This window comes from Gymnoscopelus microlampas, assembly GCF_963454915.1.
Source record: "Gymnoscopelus microlampas genome assembly, chromosome: 9".
In the NCBI taxonomy this organism is placed as follows: Eukaryota; Metazoa; Chordata; class Actinopteri; order Myctophiformes; family Myctophidae; genus Gymnoscopelus; species Gymnoscopelus microlampas.
In genome coordinates this window covers 15703954-15725066 of record NC_139946.1, presented here as the reverse complement: position 1 = coordinate 15725066, position 21113 = coordinate 15703954, and the positions used below count along the sequence as shown (strand labels likewise).

Genomic DNA, 21113 nt, shown 5'->3' with positions numbered 1-21113 from the left:
ATATTATTGGCCCAAAGTTGGCACTAGAGGAGAGGTCATCTGGTCACTCAGATTGGGATCACTTCGCTTTACAGTTTGCATATGGTATAGAGTGGATACAGAAACACTTATTTTACTCTATTATTTATTAGGTATTATTTTACTATTAGGCTCCTCCTGGCTAAGTGTCGAAGTGTCCTTGAACACGACACTGAACCCCTAAGCTTCTGATGAGCAGGTTGGTGCCTTGCATGGTTTCCACCGCCATCGGTGTGTGAATGGGTGAATGTGAAGTACATTGTAAAGCACTTTGGAAAAAAGCACTATATAAATGCAGTCCATTTACCAGAGCGACAGGGAGACTGCTACACCTTCTGGATACCGTGCCAGTGCCACGCAACACAAAAAAAGAGAGAGTAACAAGTAGGCTATTACTATTGGTGCATGTCTTCTTACTTGATCATGCTGTGAACAAGATATAATTAACATGTTACATGCATTAATATAATGTCTGCCATCCAATGCTGGTATGCCAAACAGTTGCGTTTATTCTGCCACTGTTACATCTCTGGACTGGGTGGAAAGTTCACTGGCTATACACAAACAAACTCCTACACCAGTATGCCTGCCAAAGCATGAGGATCAGGGTTTTCAGGTTTTCCATATGCATGAGGACCAGAGGTTTCAGGTTTCCATAAAGCAATTTATTTAGACTCCAGGTACAAATGAGAGTGAACAATGATGTCTATGAGGATGATTGAACTGAATAGGAAGTGAAATACGGTAACAATCAGTAACGCAAATAAACAAAGGCATAAACAAATACTTGAAGGAACACGAATTCTAATAAACAGAATATTAACAGAACTTACTTATAATGCATCAAAAAAGTGGACACGTTATGCTAGTACCTTTTCACCCTTCAGACAAATGTTTGGTCTGAGATTTATACCTGGGCCTATATAGGCCTACCTCAGATGTGCCAAATTAGGCTCAAACCAGGCCCCACCCACCACTAAATGATTAGCTCTGCTGAATCAAACTCCACCCACTGCCAGCGTTTTGTACAGCCACTCTGTAACACTTTTGAGCTCTGTTAATCGAACAATGCTACTATCATAGATCAAAAGCTTCACGCTCCAATATAACACAACCTAATCGAAAAACACATTATCAACACACAACACATAGTACAGATTCTAATCAATGCAGTCCTGCCATGATGACATAAGATAGTCATTTTACCCAACCCTGGGTAGGCCACCTGGCAAAGATCTGCGCTCCACGGTGCACCCCTTTCTCACTATGCATAATTTTACAGAGATAAGATGTGATCTTCTCGTAACGCACACACCAGCATCACATTTCGTGCAGGCAAACATGCTTTCCATGTGACTCCAACTTGGGGACTTAATTTGGCTTATACAGTAGATCGATTGGCTTTCACAAGATATATTTACCCTTTTGTTTAAATTTTCATGATAATAACATGTAATTATTGCACCCCATTTTATGTCACCCTTTTTCACTTGACTCACATAAATGATTAACACCTACTAAAATGTGGATGGGCCAACATCGAAACATGAGCAAACACACAAATCTTTTCAGGCCGCAACCCCCCAAAATGATATTTTTTTAACTTGCGCTGTGAGCTTGTAGATCGGCTATTTTCACAAATGTTTGCCTCTTTCTTATATTATTTGACAATTTGGCCAATGTTTGACCAGTTTTTGATGCAGCTAATGGTATCTTTTCTTGTCTTTCTTGTCTTGTTTTTTCTTCTTTTTTTTAGGCATTAAATTGTCACTTCACTGTTATCTAGGGACCCCCAAAATCATGTAGGGATGTAGGGGTGTGGCAGACTGTGTCATTCGGAGGCTGTCTTTGGTCCGAAAAGGAGTAACTCAACTATTGGTGTACATTTCACATTACATTTTACCAAGACTTCTCATTCTGGCTCATGCAAAAAAATATCTATACACGTTTTATGATTTTTACATTTTGTCTGTTAAATATTTACATCTCACATTCACAACTCAACCACACAACTCCTATGTCCCCATGTTGATTCCAGCTTAGAGACCTGTGTTGCATTTCATCTCTCCCTGTTGCCTTCAATTTCTGCTCTTGCTACACTGGCCTGTTGAAATAAAGCAATGCAAAAACGTTTAAATGAAATACATTCTTAAGAAAACCCAAATACTCCAGAACAAATTCCCTTGATGTTTTCAATGGTTGCAGGGCACAATAAGGGCTCCACATAAAGCGTTTAAAGTGGGAACACACATTTGAAATTGAACTCAGACCAAATTCCAACATTTAGTTATTAATGGCAGCAAAGCAACCAGTTGCTATAGGTCAGTGGCGGCTGGTGGATTTTCCCCCAGGTAGTGCTACACCAAAGATCTAGCCAACAATAACATGTACTATGTTATCACACTTGTTTATTTTGATAGGCCCTGCCCTAGTAGTAGTCATTCATTTGTTAAAGACAGACATAATTAATGGCATGAGAAACATTTTTTATTAAGTACTACACCTTTTTGTACCCTTTTGGTTAATAATAAAATACTGCTGTATTATATGATATTACATATATATATATTACATCCATTCACTGCAATAACAGACAAAAAGTTTTGTTTTATAAGTTTGGCCATATTATGTTTACAATCTATGTAAGCATTTTGGTATGAAAGCCAGCATTCTTAATCCTGTATCACACAAACCAAACCGCATAAATCGGTTGAGAACTCAGAGAGTTGTAGTGCTTTTCATGCTTCAATAAGCTTTGTTCATACTTTAACGCACGACGGTATCGCACGTCGAAAATCCCTGATCAACAAACGCACAACAAGTCATCTGTGCGACGGGTTGTGAGCTTGTACATCGACGATACCGTTGTGTATCGAAGCATAACTCAGTCACCATAGACATAATAGGCATAGAAAGTGAAGCTCACCAGTTGGAATGAACAGCAGCAGTCAGTGCAGTTCTACTGTAGGTGTATAGATATCTATGCACTAGGCGCAGCAAACGTGTGCACACGGTGGCCCGTTCACTTGCATTGAAAGAGTGAACTATACGCATGTGCGAACTAACATTGCGAGTCAACGGTAAAGATTTTTGCGCACACCTCATTAAGTTTTGGCACAGTAGAACGTTTTTTTATCTACATTTTATGGCAGATTATACAAGGTAATATTTACCTTGTTGGTTTGATCATTTAAAATATATAGACAATATATTTTAAAGTAATATTTATTCAAGGAAGATCTAGGTTTGGGAGAGGTGATGCGGTGCACTAGCGCCCTCTATTGACGGGCCGCCACTAGTCATTTTCTATTACAGTGTTTGCATTTTTGACTGATTTGTTTCGGCCAGACACTCTTATAAGCCTGAGTTTCACTTAGTTGCGCACCAGTGTCACGCAAATTAAACAGCAGATCTACAAGCTCACAATGCATACACATTGTGAGCTTGTAGAAATGCTATTTTTCATGACACGGCGCTGCAACCATGTATAAATCAGGCACAAACCTACGTTGAGATTACAATTTTGATGGAGGCTGTTGTGGGAATTAAGCCTTTGACCTTTCCGTTGGAGTAGGATTTATTGAACCTTGTCATCTGTCACTGCTTTCAGATATTACGTTGTACCAACGATATTACATTGTATTATGTCGTACCAACCACAGTCTCGCACGTCATTGTGATGTGACATGTAATTATCTTGTAGATCGGGCTTATTTTTGACACATGACACCGTCGTGCGACAGGCTATATACATTTAAGCATGACACTTTTAAATCACGTCCTCAGCAGAGTTTTCTTCACGCAAAGCTGGTCTCGTCCTCCACCTTGTCTCTGTGCGGCTCTCCCTCCTCGGCTTCACAGCATTCCACCACGGCGTGGCCGTTGCTGCTGGAGGGCGGCACGTCGCTGAGTGTGCTGCGGAGCGTCACGGTCCGCGTGACGCTGAGCGACTGTGTCCTGGCCGTGGCCAGGCGTGGCCGGTGGCACATGACCTCCTTGAACATCTCCCGGAAGCGGGTGGACATGAGGTTGTAGAGGATGGGGTTGACGGCGGAGCTGAGGTAGAAGAAGACGCCGGAGATGATGTGCACGTACTCGTAGAGCGCCAGCTGCCGCTCCGTCCAGTCGCCACTGATGAAGCTCCACATGAGCCGGTCGCTGTGGAACGGCGCCCAGCAGATCCCGAAGACCACCACCAGGATGACTGGAGAGAGAGAGAATTATGGAAAATATTAATATCCAGTCAGGGTGAAGTGTTGAAAATTATTTATTGAGGAAGATTCAGTCAGAAAAACAGCATGACAACATAGCCCCAGGCCAGGAGGCCTGGGCTCCACACCCTCTATTCCCCAGCAGGGCAAAAGTACTCAGAGCACCGATGTCTAACGCTTCTTATTATACACAGAGATGTTATCCTAAATGGTCATTGCTATACTAAGTGACGGTACAATAATGCTGACGCCATGTATGGTATATAGTATACTGTACTAAGGCTTGTTACACTTATGGACACCATCAATGGCATTGCTGGATCAGCCAAAAAAGGATAGTGTAGTAGAAATAGACCTTGGAACAAGGTTGAACTAATTGTTGAATGGCCGCAACACGAACTGTGAAAAGACCCCTGCTGTGAATTTAAACCTATATGGTTCAAATACAATTGGATGGAACAGAAATGATTTTGAACAGATTGGCATTCAAAAAAATCTATTATAAGAGGCACAGATAAAGGTGGAACAGAAGGGAAGGGAGGGGGAGGAGACAGACAGACAGAAAAGACAAGTGTGAGACAGAGCAATCTCACGAAAGGCAGAGAATGAGCATCAGACCAATAATGTAGACCGTGGACACCTTTATAGTGTTTCTAATCAGTGAAATCTTAAATGCTACAGCTACAATGGCATTCTAATGTAGACAATTGTGTGCCTCCAGTTTACGGGAGGGCCATGTCCTAGCTGTTTCAGAACAATAATGCCCCCGCAGTCTTCACGCCCACGCTCCCCCATGCAGAAATGGTTTGATGAGATTCGGGAGGAAGAACACAAAAGAGTGCTGACCATAGCCCTATCAAACACCTACAGACCATATTCACACGGCGGCCATGTTGCTATTAAGTCAATGAAAGTGCCACCCCGCTTGCCACGGCACTTTCAATTTAAAATTCAAAAATGGCCGCTGTGTGAATAATATGGTCTATAGAATGAATTGTAACTCCAAATGTGTGCCTAATCACACGACATCAATGTCTGACCTAATTTGTGACTAAAAGGAAGCAAATCGTCGCTGTCTGGCAGAAACCTCTTATCTCCACATTTTAACTTTTTGTGTTTTTTCGTAAATTAACGCCCTACTTTATTATACTATAGTGTCACACAAATGCAGCAGATCCACAAGCTTGAAACGCGGTGCGAAGCGTCGCATTTTGAGCTCATAGATCTGCTACTTTTGCTATTTTTGAATTTGAAGACTGAAAAGTAACAGTTTTGGACACTAAGGTTGTGCGATGTCATGGTTTTACGGTTTAATACCGTTTTATGAAATCTTGACGGTTCATCAGCCGTGTGCAGCGTGACATGTGCGTTGTGCACACTGTCACGTGATTATTGATTACGGAAGCAGTAGAGAGAATGGCAGCGCGTCAAATAACAGCTGGAGACCTGGTCTCAAAAAGTAATGTGACACCCCCAATATGGGAACACTTTGGATTACTACTAACTAAGGTTGGGTGATATGCCACCTTCAGCCCAGAAATCTGCGATTGCCGATTCGCGCTAGACAATGAAATAATGCGAGAACAGCCCCGCTCCCCAGCTGGAGTTATCGATCGCCGTACAACGGGCCGCGTGTCAAAAATAGCAGATCTACAAGGTTACAATGCGTCGCGCCTGCGACGCGTTGTGAGCTTGTAGATCTGCTATTTCGGTGCACGGCCCTGTCCTACGATGAAGTATACATTGTTTATTTTGATAGGCCCTGCCCTAGTAGTAGTCATTCATTTGTGAAAGACATACATAATTAATGGCATGAGCAAAACTTTAGATTAAGTACTACACCTTTTTGTACCGGTTTGGTTAATAATAAAATACTGCTGTATTGTATGATTCACATCCATTCACTGCAATAACAGACAAAAAGTTGTTTTGTTTTATAAGTTAGGCCATATTATGTTTACAATCTTTGTAAGCATTTTGGTATGAAACTACTAAGGTTGGGTGATATGGCACCTTCAGCCCAGAAATCTGCGATTGCCGATTCGTGCTAGACAATGAAATAATGCGAGAACAGCGCCGCTCCCCAGCTGGAGTTATACATCGCCGTACAACGGGCCGCGTGTCAAAAATAGCAGATCTACAAGGTTACAATGCGTTGCGCCTGCGACGCGTTGTGAGCTTGTAGATCTGCCATTTCGGTGCACGGCCCTGTCCTATGATGAAGTATACATTCGGCTGTAACACGTACGTTTTTTTCATGGACAAAATAATAAATCCTACCGCTGCCGGATAGATTAATGGCCCGCCTGGAACTAAAGTGACAGCGTGGGGCAGCGAACTCACATTTCAAATTGCATTGATGGACTAGTGACATAGTTTTAATATCCAGACTTGACATCAATCAGTTAGGATAGAATTAAGTACGGGAACATATAGAATGCCCCAGTCAATGAAGTGCCGTTGTTTTTCCCTATAATGATCTGTTTGTTTCTTTGAACACACTGAAAGGAAACTAACTGCTTTAATTTGATCCTTTAGCAATAGCAGCCTGTCTAAATGGTCATTTTGTCAAATGTTGGCTGGAAACGCAACGTTGCTTTGTTTGAATGGGTCGGCATTAACGGATGGATAACTTGATTATGCATTCATTGCACAGTGTTTATTGGGGAAAATAACCATCTTGTGGTGATAGACTGTAATAGCAGTCTCTGATTGTAGTTAACTAGCTGTCATCTCCGACCAGGTAATGCGACCGCTGGCTACGTTAAAATTAATTAGATGGTTAAACCGAGTAGGCTATCGCGTTTTTTTGTGGGGCATTTCAAATGGTTTAAAATCTTAGAGACCGCACAACCTTATTGGACACGAGGTTTCCACCCCACAGAGACGAAATCACAAGCATTGAAATGGATACCCCCCCCCCCTTTATACTGTGAAATTCTTCACTATTCTGGGATAGCTTTTCAATGGCTGTTGTAATTTGCTTCCATTGATTCAGCCTCAAGAGCATTGGTGAAGTCTGACACTTGGGTGATTAAAAGGCCTGAAAGCAAAACAAGAGCTAAAGTCACTTGACAAATGCTTCCTGCAATTAGAAGAACTCAGCATCTGTAGGACTTTCAATCTGTGTGTGTCAACACTTTAGTGTATAACTGAGCCAGGTCCATTTACCAAACACAAGAAGATTGGCTCTGTTTTATTTTTCTTGCACGAATCAAGCTTCTGGCATATGATTGTGATAAAAAATAAACACTGGTTCCTCCCTGACAAATAGCCACTTCCATCAGAGTCTGTGGGTTTCCCATACGGCACATAATGTACGTATGGGAAATAAGCCCCCAGGGCTCTCTGTACTGGCCTGGCATTGGTCAGACTGTTAACGTGGATTCACTCTCACATTCCTCCCCGGTATCAGTCTGGACTTCGGCCCATAGGGAGCGAGTATGAGAAATCAGAACATGATCAGTGACTGCGTTTCAACTGCTGTCCGTACAACAGTGAAAAGCATCAAAATCATTTTCTGATTTCTTATACTTGCTCCCTATGGGCCGAAGTCCAGACTGATACCGGGGAGGAACGTGAGAGTGAATCCACATTATCAGTCTGGCCAATGCCAGGCTATGTCTTTACAGCTCTCGTTCAGAATCAAATGAGTTGAACTGGTTGCTAGATGTGTGTTACATAAAGCAAAAGGACACTTTGGTAGAGGTTTGGTTTGTGTACTTATCTTGTCATGATGTAACTACACCAGTTGGCTAGATATATCGCTCTGTTGTGCATTACAAATTATCGTTCAACCCAGATTCGGCACAAGCATGGGGTTAAATTCGTTCTACTGCTATGCCACCAAAATGTGGAATGCCCTACTAACAGACATCAAAAAGTGTGACTCTTTACCCTCCTTCAAAACTGCCACCTTTCTGCAATTTGTAACTGGTCCTAGAAAAGTCTAAGCGTAACACCAGAAATGAACCCCCCAACAGTTTACTGTACATGTGTTTATTGCTACTAGTGTTGACGATGTCTTGTATATTATTGCATGTATTTAAATGTCTTGATGAATTGAATGCGCAGGACTGCAATAGAAACAAGCCCTTAGGGCTTTTTGTGTTATCCTTTTAGCATCATTGTATAATCGTACCTGTACTATTTGCAAACTGGTAATCAATCAATCAATCAATTAACAAGACAAAACGTGTCTCATTGACAATAATTATATATAAACATCACAAAACCCAGATCATACATGGTATCATCAGCGGCATTATGATATTGATGACTATGCACTTAATTATATTTCTAACATGATTTCATTGTCTAGTAGCCCAATTACGTTAAGTATTCAGTATAGATGATTTCATTGTCTAATAGCCCATTGCTATGCAATTAAGTATTCAGTATGGATGTTTTCATTGTCTAATAGCCCATTGTTATGCAATGAAGTATTGAGTATAATTTCTAAGAGGATTTCATTGTCTAACATCCCATTTTTATGTGTATAAGTGCAGTATTCAGCATACTTGTAATATGATATTGTCTAATTGTCTAATCATTGGCCCCCTTTACATTCCGATAGTCTGGCCCTCAATAGAAAGTTGAATGTCATTGTAGCTGTATAGCATCAACATTTCCATTCACTGGAACAAAGGACACTAATTAGAAAAGAAAGAAAGAAAGAAAGAACAAAATAATTTGAAATGTACTGTGTACATATCGTCTCTGTCCGGGTGGAAACCTCCAAAACTGTTCATTTTCAGGATTTGAATAAAAAAATAGCAGATCTACAAGCTCAAAGTGTGTCACTTTGCACCACGTTTCGAGCTTGCAGATATCCTACTTTTGATACTTTCGTGTGATGCTGTAGTAGGGCATTAATTTATGAAAAAAAAACGCAAAGAATATGGAGATAAGAAGTTTCTGCCCGACAGCAACTACATGGAAAAGGCAGAAAGACGACTAAATTGAAGCGCACTGATTGACACAGTCGGTCTGCCCTCTGTGCTCGCAATTTAATGTCCGCCTCGAGGCCACTACCTCACCTGACAGCTCAGTACTGCATATGTTCTGAGTCACACGAGATCCATATTGGATTTATAATTGAAAATGTTCCTCTGCAGTCTCCACATTCATCAGAGCATCTGCTACACCAACGCACCATTAGAAAGTAATGAGAACTCCTATAATGCCTCACATTTGAAAGTCAGACAGAGTGAGTGGTGCTTATGTGTTCCCTCGTTAGTGCCAAAGCACACGATTGGTATTGAAGTGTGCGCATTTTATGTGTATAATTAGAGACAATTGCGAGGGTGATTTCTGTCAGTCATGGCTGAAGATACCACTGTGGTTCCACTTGTAGTTTGAGCTGTCTTTTCCAAATCAATATGGCTCTATGCACAGCAGCCATATTGGACAGAAATTGAGCCTCTTCCTCACATCACAGATGTTGCCAAAGATACTAATGAAGTCTCTGTTCCGTTTAGTGTAGCACTGTAGTTCTCAAACTTTTTAATTTCAAGGACCCTCTCATCAAGAGAGTACACTCTCATAGTTACACAGCCGTAAGGGACTTGGCACAGGGGAGGGTGATCACTGGCATAAGTGTGGGAGAGAGGATTTTTCTTTTATAATTACATATAAAAAAAGGTAATTAAAATAATGTAAATTAATTTAAGTCCCCTCATATTCACTTCTGTTATTATGAGTGTCCTGCAGTACTGTAGTACCACCTGGTATGGATGTCTGTCTGTAGCTTTAAAGTCACAACTGCTGCAACAAGTGAACATTTGTTCAAAGATTGTTGGACAACCACTTCAGAGGCTCTATACATCTACGTATGATAACAGTATGATAAGGTTGGCAAGGAATATCACTTCAAACACTAGCCATGCTTTGTATGGAGAATATAGGTTGCTGCCTTCAGGAAGGAGATACAGTGTTCCTACATACAATAAGGTCAAACTGAAGAGGTCCTTTGTCCATCAGACGACATTGAGGCTTAATCAGGAGTTATAAGCCAGGGGTAGGCTGAGTGGTGGACATTGCTCTTGTCTTTGCATGTCTTTATGTATGTATTTGTATTTTGTTGTTTTCTTGTGTCATGTCAAATGTGTGTACTGTTATATGTTGCATACATGGCTGTTTCTGGGTCGCAAGACAAATTTCAGTGCAAACTGACAATAAAGTATTATCGTATCGTATCGTATCGTATCGTATATCTCTATGCAAATTACATCCTGCACATAATTCTACAGTCATTCAAATATCTGGGAGACAGGTGGGTTATTAGAGTCCAATGATCATTAAAATGTCGTTATGTACATGGACAATCAAAATATGTTGGACACATTTTATTTTGACGTGGTGTCATAATTAAACTTAACGTTGATATGGCACACTGACTATCAAGAAAATAAAAACATGGCACTTCATGTCAAAGAAGGTTGCCGACCCCTGAGAGAGAGAGAGAGTAATATTCTGATCCACGGTGGCACAGGGCCACATGGCATCACGCTGTGTATTATCACCATTGGACCCTCTCGACAAATTAAATGACACGATGCAAACCATGGCATCTCTGAGGGCCCCTGTCAGCCTGGGGCACTTGGAATCTCCCGAACTTAACCGTAAAATGTAATTTATAATTGTATAGATGAGTTTATAATTGAAATAGTTGAGCACAGCAGGTGCCATTGCTATCGTGAATGTAATTATCTCACAGGCAAGTCTGGTCCATGTCTTTTGGGGAACTGAGGTATGTAACTTCAGCAGTCTTGTGCGAAACATTCCACTTTCATTTTAACCCATTAAAACCGGGAAGCATTTGTGTCATTTTAGATTTTAGCTATATATATTATCTTAGGATTTAGAACAGTGGTTTAGAACAGTGGTTCTCAAAAATAGCAGATATACAAGCTCCCAGAGCATCACTTCGTGCCACGCTGCGAGCTTGTACATCTGCCATTTTTTATTTTAAAAAAAAAAGTCTTTTTAACCCAAATCTTCTCTTCTGGGGTTCCCTGGCACAAAACATTTTCAGATGGGGATCCATGGCCAAATACATATCATTTTGGGGGTCCTCATCTTGAAAAAGTTTGAGAACTACTGATTTAGAACTCATTAGAATCGGCCTCAGGTCTTGATGAGTTAATATTATGATAATTGGATATCAAATATGTGTCTTCACGTTTGATTACAGGTTGAGTGAATTCCCAGCATATCTTTTTTACAATTGTACGGCATATAGGCCTACGGGAACAGATGGCATTTCAACCTGCCAGGGTTGCATGTCGGCTTTCCGACATGTCGCCTTTCCGACGGTTACTAACCCTATACCTAACCCTAACCGCACGCGGAAGCCACGTAGTCGGAGTAGTGGGATGTCGGAATGGAAGGCGGTTACCACCTGCCAGGAGACCGAATCAATATTTGCCTCCAGAGGAAAACGTTCAACTCCTTGCCACACATTCATCCAATTTACAATTTTGGCATTTAACAGACAGGCTTATCCAGAGAGATTTACGATGTCATGCATGTAACTTTGTAGTTGGCCACTACAGCTTTGTTGGAGTAATTAGGCCCAGAAGCAGTGGTGGAAGAAGTACTCATATTTTGTATTCAAGTAAAAGTACCAATACCACAATGTAGAAATACTCTGTTACAAATAAAAGTCTGGTATTCAAAATATACTTGAGTATCACGTCAATATACTTGAGTAAAAGTACAAAAGTATTCTCATTGAAACATACTTAAGTACTGAAAGTTTTAGTACTTCCCATTTCACAAGCTTCCAAATGCATAAAAATGCTTTGAAAATAGCAGATCTACAAACTCACCACGCGTTGTGAAGCAAAAGTATATAGGGCTGAAGTGGTTCATATGTGTGTGTATGTATATATATATATATATATATATATATATATATATATATATATATATATACACTGCTAAAAATAATTAAGGGAACACTTTGATCCCTTAATTCGTTTAAGCAGTTTTTGTTAGCAGTATGTACACAGTTCATGAAAACTCAAAATAATTAAGGGATCAAAGTGTTGCCTACATTTGTTTGAGCAGTATATATATATATGTGTGTATATATATATATATATATATATATATATATATATATATATATATATATATATATATATATATAAATAAACAATTAAATTGTACTTAAGTACATCACTTGAGTACATGTACTTAGTTACACCAATGTTTATCCAGAGAGATTTACAATTTCATGCATGTATACACACACTCACACACTTTGTAATTGGCCACTGGGCAGCTCTCCTGGAGTAATTAGGCCCAGAAGCGTGTTATTTATGGTTAGTCGGTCCCTTTAGTCTCCACTCCACTCTGATTTATTCCTATCAGGTCTGGTGATTTGAAATGGTGTCCTTCTAGAGACAACTCTACTTACAGTATCTAACCTTTTGGACGACCACGGCAGCCAGTTGTTCAAAGTCAATGAAAGCCGAACCGTGACATTTTCAAATGGAATGGAACCCCCAAAGGTTATTGATAGTGTTTGATAGGCCTATATTGTTTATGTCTATGTTACGTTCACAGACTGTAAAAAATATATATATGGACAACGGGAGCCCCATTGGTTTCTACAGACCATTTTGAAGCCACTTTTTCGGCGAATTCAAATCTGCCATCTTTGAACTTCCGGTCCTGAAGATAACTTCCGGTCCCGTAAACGACTCCTATTGGCTGCAATCGCAGCGAGGGCGGATTTTCACTCGTTAGAATAAGTAGAAGCCCTAGAAACATTCCCTACTTTATCATTAATTACAAAAAATAATGGGACCATAATTTACTAAACGCAAAATTTTGTTATAAAAAAATAAAGGGATATTCACACGTGAACCACGAAAATGGATCTGTGACCCACAAATGGGTCCCGACCCACTGTTTGGAAAACAGTGGTATTGACCTCTGAGGGGACTCAGGTCAATTTAGGGTTTAAGTGCAAAAGTAGAACATTTGCACTGCTGTCTGTCTGCCAGCCGAGGGCCTGAGAGTGCATAAATCAACATATTACGAATGAGATCATGATAACAGTAAGTAATTCATTTCCACCAGCATCTTGCACCAACTGAGATATCACCTTCTCCCCCGGCACTACGCCAGAGACCGCCTCGCCTCGTTGAGCTCCCTTGACAAACGCGATTAGGTGACCTGTCACTGAGTGGCTTTCTGCCTCCACATGGACGAAAAGCATGAGCTCATCTCTCTGTGTTGTTGTTTCTGTCACCTCACATTATGGTAAACACAATCCAGCTGCCTGCCATGTGCAGAAGTGACACATTATTTTAATGGTTCAATGAACTAAGTCATGTTATTTAGTGCAGTGGTTCCCAAACTCTTATTGTTTTTTTTTGTTTTTTTGGGGGGGGTCCCCAGATGATTTGCTTATATATGTGCAACATTCTTTTCTCAATCAACAGTAAATAAACCAACATACAGTATTTAGTGTATACAGGGTATCGGCAAATCTCTAAATGAAAATGATGAAAAATAATAAGGCTAGATTTAGTGGAGACAAGGGATGAAAATTCTAAATGTCCATGCCTGAAACAAAGCACTGAGGATGCAAAATCCTCACTGGGTGCGTTTACATGCACAGTATTTATTCATTCAGAATGAACTCATTCCGAATAGAAATGTATACCCAACTGTTTACATGGCACCTGAATAAAAGTATTCCTGTTCCTCAATCGTTTACATGAGCAAAGCATTCATTCGGAATAGAACTCTGGTCATGCGCAGAGTGCTTCGGGCCAGGTTGGGGGCGGGGGACGGGGGGAGGGGGCGGGGGTGTTTGACAGGTAAACATATTTATTTATTATTTACCTCTGGCAGCCTTGGTAATGAATAATAACAATTAAGTCACGGCTGCCAGAGAGAAATAACAAGCCACAGCTCACAATCAATCAAAGCTGCCAGCTATATAGGTAAATTGTGTTTTGTGCGAGTCATGTGGCGCTGTACTGCTGCTGGTTCAGCGCTTCCTTGTTCCTGTTTACGCATGTCTACGTCACCGCGCTAGCCAATGACACATGCGCAAAAGAACAAATGTATACCAGTCTGATACCATTGCGTTTACATGGGCAATGTAGCCCGATTCTATCGGTATATACCAGCCCTTCAAACCCGAATGAAATTTCATTCGGATAAGACCGGTATGGCCATACCGATGCGTTTACATGAGCATTTCTATTCTGAATGAGCATTCATTCCGAATTGAAGTGGAATAAACCTGTCCATGTAAACGCAGCCATTGTGTCCTTGCTATAATTGGATCACGGTACTGAGAAATGATATGGCTCATTATTTTAGATTTTTTTACTCACTTGAAAAAAAAAAATTAGTGATTGAGTTATTACCTCGTTACATTACCTGGTGTTAATTAGAGGCCAAATGTTGATAGATTACAAGCTAATGAGGTTTCCTGTCATGCTGTGTTGAATAGAACGCCTCAGATTTTGGAGTCTTATGACATTCTATTAATCATCAAGCTAAGGAGGTTTCCTTTCATGCTGTGGTGAATAGAACGCCTCATATTGGAGTCTTATGACATTATATTAATCAAAGACATTACTGCTCGTGATAGGAGGAGACAGATGCCAAAAGGGACATTTATATTTTGTTGAAAGAATGAGTAACCAATCAGTCAGTTTTAAGATAGATATGTCTATGGGAAGGTTGATACATTACTGAGGGGTCAATGAGGATGCAGGTTTTTGAGGTAATTATTCAAGTTGAAAATGTCTACTGATGTACTTTTTGTATAATATAAATGAACAATTTGCTGAGTACAAAATGACAGTGGATGTAATGTCAAAATGTCACACTTCAGCAACCCATTGATTCAAAATCACACCAAAAATCTAAGTGAAAATCCAACTTGCGTGTATTTGATCATGCCAATTGAATGTTCTGTGTGGGATCTACTTCCAGACCTGGAATAGGGCATCATTGAGTTGTGGTCCTTGGTGCACCGACACATAACATCCTATAGGTTCTCAATCAGATTTAGGTCAGGGTCAAACCATGGAAGTCAGCTCATGCACCAGCAATCGTAGATTGGCATAACTTACTTATTAGGACAGCGTCATGCATGCGTATCCTTCTAGGGCAGAATAGACCAGTTCCACCTGAAGTGGAGAAGATTTCTTCACTATATTAAGCGCTTGTAATGACAGACTACTGGCTTGGCTCCCCTATACCAGATCATTTATATACTGTATATCCTTGATTGTTTACAGGTGGTTCTATTTCATGGATAGTATAGCCTCCCTCTTTTCTTTCTTTACTTTTATCTTTTGTGTTTTGGTTTACTGTATTGACTTTGTTGTTGTGTAGGTACCTGCTTTTATTTGTTTTTTTTGTTCTCTTGTTTTGTTCTGTGTCTGCCCTTGACAGAACACTATTAATCACAAAAAAAAGATTTAGGTCAGGGGAAAGAGGGTCAGTTTAATACACTCTGGCCACACAAGGCCAAGCATTGTCCTGCACCAGGAGGACCCCAGCGTAACGTCTGACAGTGACAATCACTCTGATAACTTGAAAAAGAGAATGCACTCGTCAGTTGAATAGTTCACAGTTCACGTGTATCGGGTGCACGGGTTACATGGACGTTCCTCGGGCCGTGGGCCGAAATGTGCGTGTTTGATCTGTTGCTGGGGTTTTTCAATAAAGAAGAGATCCTAAAAGGACCATGTGAGAGCTGGTGATCTGTTTTAAGATATTACGCTCTCTGAGGATGTCTTCCCAGTACCTAATAGCAGTCTGGGTAGTGTTGGCTATGTCATGGAGGTCTGTGCAACCCTCCAAGGATATGCCTCCCCAGACCACCACTGACCGGAGCTGGGCAACCTGTACAACCTGTTTGGACTACAGGTACGACCACCTCATGTTACCAGTAGTGACAAGGACACTAGCAGAATACAGAACTAGAGAAGAATCAGTCAGGAAGGATGATGAGTATGTGGCTACCACCACATGCAAACCATTCTCTATTTAGGGGTTGTTTTGCTTCTGCCTCACCATTGGACCTGTTGTCACTTTCATTTGCACCAAAGCAGGTGAAATTCCTACATTGGACAAATGATATCCTTTAAGTTTAGATAGATAGATAGATGTCATCAGAGTGAATCACAATGTTTCAATACTCACACAGCATCTTGGTGACTTGTCTGCGCCGTGCTTTCTGCTGCTGTGAGCGGACGTTACAGAAGCTGTCTTGCTCCAGACCGGCCTTGGCCTCCAGCACCTGAAGGATCTTCTCCCGTTTCAGCTGCAGGCCGATGAGCAGGTAGAGCACGCTGATGGTGAGCATGGGCACCACGAAGAACAGCACCGCCGTCACCTGGATGATCAGGTTGTACATCCAGTGCGGCTTCACCACCGTGCAGATGGCCGACTCAGGCATCCAAGCAGCGTCTGAGCCGACGTCGCTCCCTCCTCCGAGGCCGCCGCGTGAGCGCTCGGGCAGAGTGGCGATGCCGTGCAGGCTCGTGTTGGGTATGGCGCACAACACAGCCAGCCCCCACACGGTCAGGATGACCCGTTTGGCGTGCGTGCGCGTCACCACATACTTGGCGCGCAGCGGGTGCACGACGGCGATGTAGCGCTCCACGCTCAGCGCCGTCACGTTGAGGATGGAGGCGAAGCAGACCGTCTCGAACAGGAAGGTCTTGAAGTAGCACCCGCCCGTCCCCAGGAGGAAGGGGTAGTTCTGCCACATCTCGTACAGCTCCAGCGGCATGCCGAGCAGCAGCACCAGCAGGTCGGACACAGCCAGGCTGAACAGGTAGTAGTTGGTCGGCGTCCACATCACTTTGTTGCGCGCGATGACGGTGCACGTCAGCACGTTACCCACGGCGCCCACCAGGAAGATGACCAGGTAGTTGAGGCAGACTGGGAGGAACACGGACGACCGACGAGGCCCCAGGTATTTCTCCAGATACTCCTCGTCAGTGAGACATGCGTTCTCTAGCTCAATGCTGCTGCTGCTGTGGTTCACAGCAAAGGTGAGGTTGCACCTGCCTTCTGGGAGGCAGTCCAAGCCAACATTCCCAGCCATCACTTCAGAAGAGCAATTACTGGTGGACAACATGGTTGAGACACTCTGACTCAGCCTCTGAGGGAAAAAAAGGAAAGTCAATGTTAGGTTTTAGATGAGTCGTGTGTGTGTGTGTGTGTGTGTGTGTGTGTGTGTGTGTGTGTGTGTGTGTGTGTGTGTGTGTGTGTGTGTGTGTGTGTGTGTGTGTGTGTGTGTGTGTGTGTGTGTGTGTGTGTGTGTGTGTGTGTGTGTGTGTGTGTGTGTGTGTGTGTGTGTGTGTCTTTTAGAAGTTGCAGGTGTTTATTGCACCAATGTGTGTCTTCGGCCCACCTTGTCAATTTCCTTTCACTAGTCTTCATGCCCACTCCATCAGCTCATTATTTTCCAACCAGTTAAGACCGGACTCTCACATACCTGCACACCATTCTACTAATAACTCAACTGTTATTTAAACCCTGCTTTTCAGGTTGAAGCTTGCCAGATTGTATTCCTGTGTGGCAGTTTTGTGAGTGTTATCTGTGCTTTGTCTTCAGATTTTGATTTACTTGTCAGGGCTTTCTACTTTAGTTTATTTCACAACCATTGTGATTGAGAACTGTATTTCATTGATGGATGTCTGAAGATACATTTCCTGTGACATTGATCGTGTTAGAGTGAAATTCAGCCACGGGTTATTGTTCTGTCTGGAATTACTTTTGTTCCATTATGTGAGTTCCCGCCACGGGCGCTCTGCAGAAAAAAGGGGGAGAGAACGAGAGTGAGAGAGAGGGAATGCAGCCTATTTGTTTGTCTGTTTCACTGTACTGTTGTGACGGCCTCCCACTCTGTCTGCCAGTGCTTGTCTGTTGTGAATGCAGACCTGATACAGTAGGTGGAGCTGGGAGGCCATCAGCTCTGATCTGGAGCACCTGAGCCCAGTGGTCTGAGGACCAGCCCAGCGTTTCAGATTCTCTCTCATTCTCCCCGTGCACACTTTAATTTGTTACACTACTGATTCTACAGACTAACACACTCCATAACCTTTTTGTTAATTGGTTATTGTCACTATTTATCTATTTAATAAATCATGTTTTTAAGCTATCCGTGTATCCCTCTCTTTTGTCTGAACACTGAGCCAGGTTCACAAAAAGGGGGCTCGTCTTAAAACATTTTAGTAAGCAGTTTGTTTGGTAAAGTATGGACTTTGTTTGGTTTGGTTAAGTGTAGCAGGATGGGCGTTGTCTCCCACTCACTCTGCCCAGTGCCCATCCTCCTCCCACTCATCAGTGGGCTGATTGTTACCTGCAGTATTAAGGCACCTTCTGCCCTCGTTATGCGTCTCCTCTCGTTTGTGTGTGTGCATGTCGCCACGCTTGGGCTCAGCATGTGTGCGTGGCCTCTTTGAACTTGTGTCCTCCAAATAAGCTGGCCGTTGGGCTTCATTTTGTTTTGTTACGCACCAGCGCAGGTATGTCCCTCCATCTTGCTGTTTTAGTGATCGCCTGCATATAATATATTGTGGTCATGAACTTGACCATTTGTGTCATGTCATCTTAGCCCCTGTGTGCGATTCTAACTATTTCCTAGGGCGCAATCCCCTAGGTGGTGTAGTTGACTACCCGCATTTATACCGCCCTGTTACGTAAGCATTAAGTTGTTATTATATTATATATTTTGTTTATGTAGTCCTGGGTTTTGGTTTAGCTGGTCTGTTTGGAGAGATACATGGGTAGAAGAAGTCATTGATTTTTGAGTAGGATGTATTTTGGGAATACATCTGTTGTGTGTTACACCTTCTAACATTACTGACATTGTCGACCAGTAGGTGGCCTCCAAATAAGCTCAAAACCAGGGTTGACATTTCTCAGTGACGTACTGTAGTAGTGAGACCACCTCCAACCACTGCAAATAAGCCAGTTATATTTAATTGACCTGCTCTATAGCCTACAGATTGGTTAAAATAACGCATAATTCATTAAATTGTTTAATAGCTTTAAGTCAAATGGCAATCAGGAAGTTGTGTTATAGCTTTAAGTCAAATGGCAATCAGGAGGTTTATTGGCAATGTGGATGCAAATACACACAGATTAGTTTGACAGTAATTAACAGCTTCAATGAAAACTATGAAAGAATTAATGAATGGGGAACAACATGAATTGTCTTCGCCTGTGCACTGCAGGCTGTGATAATCTCTCAATGAATTACCTTGAATTGCTGTCTGTTCCCATCCCAGAGGACAGAATGGAACTCGTTCAGTTGTGTAGCATACAAAAGCAATATGGACATAATCAGTGGTGGAAAGTAACTGAAGCTGTGTTTTTACTGCAGTGCCAGTATTTTACCTGTAAAACTATTTGCATAACTTGCTGGAATGGCAATGGGAGAGACCGTTTTCACATGCCATTCCTGGCAGCAAAAGTGCTGGTATTGCCTGATAAGCGAGCGTTTTCATTTGTTTATTTTCTAACAGTATAGAACTGTATACTCGTATCGCACAAGAGGTGACTGTAAGCACACAAGACTGTAACTTTAATCCATCGAAAGAACAGAGGATAAGCGAACGGTTTTCTCATATTTTCTCTCTCTCTCTCTCTCTCTCAATCATTCATTATCACGGGGACGCAGAGGTTAACAGGTGGAGTTGGCAGATCTGTTTCTAGCCTAAAATATCATGTTCAAGACGACATATCTTGAAGTGTCAACATTGTCGCTTTTTTTATTTTTTAAACAGCCACTTATTAAATCATATTAAAAGACATCTGTGTGCTGCAGTGTGTTGCGACTGACAATCACTGTGCAGTGTGCCTCTCTCTCTCTTCTCTCTCTGAGAAAGTGAGACTCTCCAACGGGGTATTAGTACATGCAGTGGTGTACTGGAGGTGGAGCGCCGCTCCACTAGTTGTTTGAGCTGCACGCGCGCCCGACATGCACGGACATGCACGTGCGTACCCGTGAGAGTGCGTCTACCTCGTGTATCGATCAAAACACATTCACACCTCTTACCAAAGCTTATAAAAGCTGCCGAGTGTCAACGGCCTGAATTAACCTAGGAATGACCCTGGCGGGATGCCTATCCGGTGCATTGCATGCAATGCATGTGACAACACTAAATTATCCTGTGTAGTATATACTGTACTTATGTACATTTTTTATTTATTTTTTACCTTCCTGGAGTATTTCCAAATGCCAATATATTTATTTCTACTCCACTACATCTCAGAGGCAAATATTTAACATTTACTCCACTACAATTATTTGACAACTCTAGTTACTAGTTACTTTGCAGAATAAATTATTATATTAAAAAAATACATTAGCCATTTAAGCCCTATTTTATTTCTATGTATGCCGATCTACAAGCTCACATCTGCTATTTTCAAAAGATTTTGAAACATTTGAGTAGGCCTACTGTAAGTTTATTTTGATGTCTGCACTTGTTTTTTTAATAACCTGGAATCACTACAACGCAACACGTGTCCTCTTAAAACCAACATTCTGAGAAGATCATGAATAGGTGTTGCTGTGATAATAAAAACGGTGTTTTGCTCCATTTGTTGAACCTAATGACCCAGATTACCATTTCTTTGGTTCTATCCAATTTCATTAGGCCACTGACCCACGCATGACGAGGTCTGCTTTGATCTGAGTCACTCACAGCCACCCACAACATGAGAACAAAGAGCCTCTGGCCGATATTATTATCACTTATTATCACTCTAATCGAGACAATGAGTTCACATCGCTCAAAACACTTGGAAAAGATAGATCTATGGCTGGAGCCACAAGCCAATTATATTCACAGCTCGATCTTTGTGTAAGATCCGACC

At 41.7% G+C, this 21113-nt stretch overlaps 1 protein-coding gene across 1 annotated transcript; it reads right to left on the bottom strand.

Annotated features, from left to right (window-relative positions):
• Positions 1–3815: 3815 nt before the first annotated feature.
• Positions 3816–18265, bottom strand: nmur1a (neuromedin U receptor 1a; the record flags this gene model as incomplete). Its single annotated transcript, XM_084065981.1, has 3 exons — positions 3816–4222; positions 16419–17385; positions 18167–18265. 3 exons carry the CDS (start codon positions 18263–18265, stop codon positions 3816–3818), a joined length of 1473 nt encoding a protein of 490 aa, XP_083922107.1.
• Between the last annotated feature and the right edge of the window lie 2848 nt (positions 18266–21113).